Source organism: Olea europaea, chromosome 18 (assembly GCF_002742605.1).
Source record: "Olea europaea var. sylvestris chromosome 18, O_europaea_v1, whole genome shotgun sequence".
NCBI classification, from domain to species: Eukaryota; Viridiplantae; Streptophyta; class Magnoliopsida; order Lamiales; family Oleaceae; genus Olea; species Olea europaea.
Window position 1 is genome coordinate 764,390 of NC_036254.1, and position 7,907 is coordinate 772,296.

Genomic DNA, 7,907 nt, shown 5'->3' on the forward strand with positions numbered 1-7,907 from the left:
GTCCAAAAAAAAATAAATTTACAGATAAAAAACTGATTTTTTACAAAAATAAAAATAAAAAATACCTTAAAAAAAGCTATTGAGCTGGGGGGGGGGGGCTATAGCCCAACTCCCCCTAAATCCGCCTCTGTTCATCATTGCCTCATTGAGAGGTTTTCTACAAGTGGGACGAGTGAGTTTTGAAATACAAGACTAAAATCATGTTCTCCATTTTCGTTGCGATTACCTAATAGTATGGGAAATTCTTTATCTCATTCGGTGTGGGGCATAAAAGTGTATTTTGCCATCTCGAAATGTTTTGAAAATTTATGAATGGAATTTATAACTTTCCATCTTGCCTATAACCCAATTGAGCCTAATAAAAACTTTGTGACCCAAAATGATTTAAAAAATTAAGGAAGGTCATTTTCGTTATTCAGTAATAGGTTTGAAATTTTAAACGCTCTAAAGCCATCGTCCAACGGTCACATTTTACAACTCTTTTGACGTTCTTCTCCCAACATACCACTCTCAGGTGCAAACATTTTCTTCTCTTTCAATCAGATATCGGACGCACAAATTTCTGTAACGAATTACATTTACATAACCATGAAGTGCAATTCTGAAGTCTCAGAGAACAGATTTCTGGGAAGCATCTCTGCTTCCGTTTCTCCGTTCAAGAACTTATTTTCCAAATCAAAGCAGAAGATGAATTCAAACCACCGTTCAAGGCCCAAATTCAACAGTGAAAATATCGCACCTGTAAATCCCAACATCCAGATTAGTGATCCCTCTCTATCATCCTCAATTCCATTCCCAAAGAAATCATACGCTACCAAAGTCAATCCCTATACTGAAGAATTTACCTCATCTGCTGTACAACAAAAATTACCTTCAGGTCCAGATACAGCGGTCAAGGTATTTCAAAATTAATTTAATTTTACATTTTTATGAAATCCCATAGTTAATGTTATCGAAATTGTATTTGTTAACCTAGTAATACTGAATGGGATAGATTTTGCTCTTGGGGATTTTGGTACATCATTCTAATCTGTTTTCGATTTTTAGATGGTGAATACTGTTTAATTTAATTTTAATGTTCTTGCTATTTGCTTGGGTTGTGTTAATTTCAAATGTATTTGATCTTGGATATGTTTGTAGGTCGTATTGAGGATTAGGCCAGCTAATGGCTTTGGAAATGGAGATGGAATTGTTAAGAAAGTTTCTGAGGATTCAGTATCTGTTGGTGACATAACTTACACATTTGATTCAGTTTTAGACTCAAAATCATCTCAGGTTTGGAATTATTTCTGAAATTATTCATTGTTTGCATATCAATTTCAATGAATACTTTTTTACCCAAATATCCTTATGAGGACATATGAACTAGGTTAAGGACATTTCAATAGAATCAGAATATAAGGATCAATGTTGATTTACAAATCTACGGTTCCATGATTTTAGGAGGATGTGTATCAATTAGTTGGCACCCGTTTAGTTAAGGATGCATTGGCAGGTTACAACACATCAGTATTGGCTTATGGACAGGTAGTTTTGGCCACATAACTAATTTTGCTGCTTTCTTGTAATTGTGTATCGTGCAACTTTGAAAATTAAAGTTCTTGGTTGATTATTGTTAGACTGGGAGTGGAAAGACTTACACAATGTGGGGACCTCCCAGTGCAATGGTTGAGGATGGTCCATCAGTCAGTGGTCTTCAGGGCGTTGTGCCACGCATTTTCCGGAGTCTCTTCTCTGAGATTCAAAAGGTAGATTATAGTTCTTCATCTGGTTAGAAAAGAAAAGTGATTATATGGATCTGACAATGATCATGTATCTGTCTTAAATTCACGAAGGAACAAGATAATTCTGATGGTAAACAAATAAATTATCAGTGCCGGTGCTCCTTTCTTGAGGTAACAGTTTTATTTGTATATTTATTTTATGAAATGACTTTGGACTTTATATTACTGCATGGAGCAATTGGTTATGGATGATATATTGCTGCCAGGTGCACAATGAGAAAATTAGGGATCTGCTTGATCCAACACAGAGAAATCTAGAGGTGAATATTCCAGACAGAAAAAACAACAGTAGTTTTCCTCTTGATGGTGCTTAAGTGAGTTTTCATGTATATTTTATGGTTAACCTGGTATGGTTGAATTGTTCCAGATAAAGTATGATGAAAAAATTGGATTTTATGTTGAGAATTTGACTGAAGAGTATGTCACCAGCTACGAGGATGTCACCCAAATTTTGATCAAGGTAGCAAACACGAGGGAGTGAAAGTTCATATTTTTAGTTTGATTTTACTGGACTTGCATTGGGGATTTATGTTATGTGTCATATCAATAGATGCTTCCAGCAATTCTCTTCTATATTTTGCATGATCACTTCAATCAAGGTAGCAAACACGAGGGAGTGAAAGTTAATATTTTTAGTTTGAGTTTACTGGACTTTCATTGGTGTTTATGTTATGTGTCATTTCAATAGATGCTTCCAGCAATTATCTTCTATATTTTTCATGATCACTTCAAATTACTTTATGCTGCAGGGACTGTCAAATAGAAAGGTTGGGGCAACAAGTATAAATTCAAAGAGTTCAAGATCCCACATTATATTTACCTGCATAATCGAGTCTTGGTGCAAGGTAATATTAGCAAAGGGCTATAGTTTCAAGTAGTTCTAAAACTTATCTAATTTTATGTGGTGTAGCATCTTCCATTTTTTACCACATGGACAAAAACACTTCTTTCACAGTTTTCTTCTTTCAATCTAATGTTTCCCCTCTATATTCATGGCTGTTAAGATGCATAATAAGGAAAACTTAAGTGAATATTTGATTAGTATATTTTTGCTTTCATCCAAGAATAACAAACCTGTTAGAATGTAACCTTTTATTCCGAAAATTTCACTCTATCTAATATTTGTTTAATATTTTTTTGCTTTCATCCAGTAACAACAAACCTGTTTGGCATTCAGTTCAAATTTTGAAATCAGTACTTTATTCATTTTCTTGCTTCACCTCTCAGGAATCCTCATCAAAGTGCTTTGGTAGTTCTAAGACTAGCAGAATTAGCTTCGTAGACCTGGCTGGATTTGAGAGAAATGTGCTTGATGGTGCTACTAAAGAGCACGTGAAAGAAGAAAAATACATAAAGAAGTCCATGTCACAACTAGGGTATGTGCAGTGAATATCTGTAATGAGTCATCCCTTGATTCTGTTGATTCTGGTTATCTTCAGTATTTATGGTTTTCTGATTCTGTCCATTTCCTTCCACCTTTCGCACTTAACATTTCCTTATATAGTTATATTACATTACCCCTTAAACCAGTTAACAGCAATTAATTGAAAACTATATTATCCGTCTTGTTTAGGTCAAAAGCAACTAGTGCCCCAAGTTAGAAGCTTTTTGGAAGATTTTATTGGTGTCAAAATTTAAAAATGTAATATTGTAGTGAATGAACATATAACAAGCATATTGATGCTATAGAATTCAAAGATAGTTTTTGTGATACTCTTAATGATCCTTTACAATGTTTTATGCTAAAATTATCTTAAATTTAATTCTGCAGATATTCCTTCATGGTTGCATGTGAAACAACCAAATTTGGTAATATTTGCTGATATATCTGCAATTGGTGCAGGCACTTGGTAAATATCAAAGCAGAAATAAGTCATGATGGGAAATCTGAAGACGTATCATTTAGAAGTTCCTCTCTAACTCATCTGCTGGGAGAATCATTTGGCGGCAATGCTAAACTCTCCATTATCTGTGCCATTGCTCCTGATAACAAGTACTGAACTTTATAATTTTCCTTTTCATAAAGAAATAAAGTTGCAGATGTACTTTGGTCTTGGAGTCCATGTTCTTTGACTAGATAATGATACTGGTGATTGTGAATTATTATTATTATTATTATTATTTGTTCTATTTTTTTCACTACTATTGAGCAAAATCAACTATAGGTAGGTTCTCATTGTTTTCTTCAGGTAGCAGATCATACGTCCCTGTGTCATTTTTTCCCTTATCATTTCTCTCTTTTTTCTTTGTTTTTTGTTTTGTTTTTATCAAGGTGCAGTGGTGAAACCTTAAGGACACTCAGATTTGCACAGAGGGCAAAGCTTATGAAGAATGAGCCAATAGTTAATTTAATAGCGGAAGATGATGTCAATGATTTGACCGATCAGATTCGGCAGCTGAAGGTATTCTTATCTTTTACGTGTTCCTGACTCGTTTTTGGTGGAGATACTCATTTAATTTAATACGTTTTTGTGTCCTTGATTTAATGCAGGAACAACTTATAAGAGCCAAGTTCAGTTCGTGCAACTCATTCAGAAGCAACATTGGACATTCCAAAGGAAGAAGTGCACGTGAAAGCTTGAATCAGTTAAGATTGAGCCTGAACCGTTCGCTGATCTTACCTCGGATAGACAATGGTTGTAAAGAGGAATTATGCATCAACGAGGAAGATGTGAAAGAACTAGGACTTCAGATCGACAATTTAAGCAGTCCTGAGAATGGAGAGTGCTCCCAATTATACTCTGCGGAAGGCAGCGAGGCAGACTTGACATGTGAACATTATTTAAGCTGTTCGGAAGAAAGTGAAAATGAAGAACTAAATTCAAGAGTAGCTCAAAGAGAATTGCTACGTTCAGATAATAATGTGTCAGTGGCTGACCCTGATAACCTTTCTAAGAAATCAATGGCCATCAATTCTCCTTCAAGGAGGAGCCTATCAATCAGTGGAAGCAATAAGCTTGCAGTCCTGGAAGATCCTGTGTTATCTGAGAGTCCAAAAATAAGCAATTCCCAAAGGAGAAGCATGATTTTCTCGTCAAATCATCTTCCCAAACAGGATGATGTGATAGAGTCTTCCAAAAATCTGGAAGTGTTACAGCAGTCACACCAACAATGTGATCAGAATAATTCCTCTTTAAAGTCAAGTAGAATGTTTCCAGGAACCACGGAGCCCTTGGCTGCTAGCCTACACAGAGGGTTACAGATAATTGACTGTCACAAGAAGAACTCGGCTTCAACTAGATCATCCGTTTCCTTCTCTTTTAAACACTTGGCCCTCAATTCATGTCCATCAACCAATAAGGAAAATGCTTCTGTTCAAACCTTGCCAGAAGATGAACAATCATCTGGTGCACCATCTGGTTTATTTGTGTGCATGAAATGCAAGCGTGGAGGAATTACTGCAGCTAAAGAAGTTGAGGATGGCTTGAAAACATGGATGGTACGAGTGGATAAGTCAGAAATTTTAAATGGAGTGGCAACTCAAATAACCAAGGTTTGTCAGAAATTGTTTGTGATGCACATCTAGGTTATATCCTAATCATTAAACTTACTGATTTTTGTTCTTATTAACAGGATACAAACAATGATTTAGCTCTGGCCTTGAAGAGAGAGAGGGAGCTTGATAGCATTTGTAAGAAGCAAGCAGCTAAAATTGAGCACCTAAACCAACTGGTAATAGATTATTTTCCTGTTGTAAAGTGTCTGAAGTGCTTATTCAAGATGCCACAATTTTGATACCCTGATTTATCTGCTGCAGCTAGAGCAATACAAATGCAAGAATGATCAGGACGGTGGATGTTGTAACTCTTCTATTCTCACTGACATGAAGGACCAACTGCCCCCAATCTATGAGCATGAAAACGAGATATGCCACTCGCTAAACAGTCATGATAAGGTTAGTAACTGAACTTGCTGAATCCTCATTTCATCTATGTCCGTTGTTCATGTTTTTATGTATCTGTGGTTTTTGTTCCCAGCTTCTGGCATGGGACAATGATAAGAATCATGGGCCAGAGTTTATAAAGGAGAAGTGTGAAATAAAAGAAGTCCATGAGGACATAGATCCTTGCATGAAGAAGTCTTTTGATGTGAAAGAAAGGGAGGCATTTCTCAAGGAAATTGAAATTCTTCGAAGCCAATTGAAGTCATGCACAGAACCACCCACAAACAAATCAACCAATGGGTTTAGATCCTCTTTGTTGTTACAATCTATCCAGTTGAGGAGAAGTAGCACATATGCTCAAGGTAATAATGAGGAAGAATTCGAGAAGGAAAGAGAGAGGTGGATGGAAATGGAGAGTGAGTGGATATCATTGACTGATGAATTGAGGATTGATCTCGAGTCCATCCGTCAAAGAGCAGAAAATGCAGAGATGGAATTGAGATTAGAGAAGAAGTGCACAGAGGAATTGGATGATGTACTAAAAAGATCTGTTCTTGGGCAGGCTAGAATGGTTGAACATTATGCTGAACTGCAGGAGAAGTATGATGATTTGGTTGGAAAGCATCGAGCAATTATGGTAGGGATAGCAGAGGTGAAAAGGGCAGCTAAAAAAGCTGGGGCTAAAGGTCATGGTTCTCGTTTCGCCAAGTCCCTTGTGGCAGAGCTTTCTACTTTGAGGGTGAAAAGAGAGAGGGAAAGGGAGTTATTGAAGAAGGAGAATCGAAGTCTTAAAATTCAGCTTAAAGACACAGCAGAAGCTGTACATGCTGCCGGTGAACTTCTTGTTAGGTTGAGAGAAGTAGAGGAAGCAGCTTCAGTTGCGGAGGTGAGAATTAATTTTAATCACGTTATCCTATTGTCCTCGTTTGCTGATTATTCTTTTTACATCTGTACAGGAGAAGAATTCAGCAATACTAGAAGAAAATGACAATTTAAAGAAACAGATAGAAAAACTAAAGAGAAAGCATAAAATGGAGATGAACACTATGAAACAGTACCTGGCAGAGAGCAGACTGCCCGAGGCTGCATTGCGTCCGTTATGCAGGGAAGACTCCGACATAATGCACCATGACACAACCACACTGCAGCATGACGATGATCAGGCTTGGAGGGCAGAATTTGGGGCAATATATCAAGAACACTACTGAGAAAGCATGAAATGAAGCTTATGGGGGCATTCAACAACAGTTACACTGCATTGAACCCTACTTGGGTCCTCGCAATACCTGACATTGCATTTATTATTATATTTGCTTGGGATGATGATCAACAATAATTTTTTATTTTTATGAGTTTATTGATACCCTTATTTTTAAATGAGACGGTCAGAATCTCTCTTTTGGTACTTTTAGCGATAAACATTGATGTTTGATTTCTTGATTGTTGCATTTTCAAGTCTCTCGTTTCGACTTTCAAATACAATTATATGTACATGCAAAGAGTAATGGTACACATTATTTGATTGATCTAATCTAAGTTTGCACTAGTTAGAAATATTTCTGAATTGTTTAAAAGTTTTATTGATGTCGTGTTGATGGAAAGGATTTGTGTTGGAATAACCCCAACTCGATCTAAAATACTGGATTTTCAAATTCTATCTAAAAGGCAAGGGTCACACAATATCAAATTGAGAAGCAAGTAAATCAGAAACGGCCTAAAGTAAAACAGTGCAGAAAATTAAAGATTCAACACAAGATTTCTTTCGGCCTAAACCCCGGAGGTTCCGCGACCACTTCAAACGCCTACATCCCTCGTCGAGCATCCAACAAGTTGGGATTATGCTCGATTGCACTATAATAGCCAAAAATTCAAATGTTCAACAAATGCAAGGAGATAAAGTAAAGACACTAATCTCTCAAAATCGACCCAAACACCTTCGAAAAATCACAAAGAATCTTCACTGCTTCCCTCTCAAAACATCACAACTCAAGAGAACACATGATTTTATAGATAATCACTCAAAATATCTAGCCAGATCACTAAGATTTACACGTTTAAGGCCTGAAATCAGAGATTTGAGCTAGAGAATCAAACCAAATGAAACCCTAACCAGACAAGAGCTTTTTCTCTTTCATAAAACCAACAGTTAGACGCATTAATGAGAGTCAGTCAAGTGCCAAGTGAAATAGCACAAATAATAGAAGGCTCCAGATCCAATCCAACAGTCCAGGTCAAGCCAC

The 7,907-nt window shown here is 36.6% G+C and overlaps 1 protein-coding gene across 2 annotated transcripts; it reads left to right on the plus strand.

Moving 5' to 3' along the window:
- Window positions 1–474: 474 nt before the first annotated feature.
- On the plus strand, window positions 475–7,122 carry LOC111367060 (kinesin-like protein KIN-12F). 2 transcript variants are annotated; one of them, XM_022987755.1, is made up of 16 exons: window positions 475–897; window positions 1,141–1,275; window positions 1,444–1,527; window positions 1,620–1,748; window positions 1,836–1,895; window positions 1,991–2,044; window positions 2,152–2,244; window positions 2,534–2,629; window positions 3,012–3,160; window positions 3,628–3,777; window positions 4,057–4,186; window positions 4,276–5,277; window positions 5,358–5,456; window positions 5,542–5,679; window positions 5,762–6,553; window positions 6,624–7,122. In XM_022987755.1, the coding sequence occupies exons 1-16, from the start codon at window positions 589–591 to the stop codon at window positions 6,873–6,875; spliced, it is 3,672 nt and encodes a 1,223-aa protein (XP_022843523.1). In that variant the 5' UTR covers window positions 475–588; the 3' UTR covers window positions 6,876–7,122. The 2 variants fall into 2 exon arrangements, with proteins under 2 accessions (XP_022843523.1, XP_022843524.1); XM_022987756.1 differs by having other exon boundaries at window positions 4,063–4,186.
- The last annotated feature ends 785 nt before the right edge of the window (window positions 7,123–7,907 follow it).

Coding starts and splice junctions, on each gene's coding strand:
- LOC111367060 (XM_022987755.1), top strand. CDS start 589: ATGAAGTGCAATTCTGAAGTCTCAGAGAACAGATTTCTGGGAAGCATC. Junction 1,896..1,990: donor GCCGGTGCTCCTTTCTTGAG/GTAACAGTTTTA, acceptor TATTGCTGCCAG/GTGCACAATGAGAAAATTAG. Junction 5,680..5,761: donor CGCTAAACAGTCATGATAAG/GTTAGTAACTGA, acceptor TTTTGTTCCCAG/CTTCTGGCATGGGACAATGA.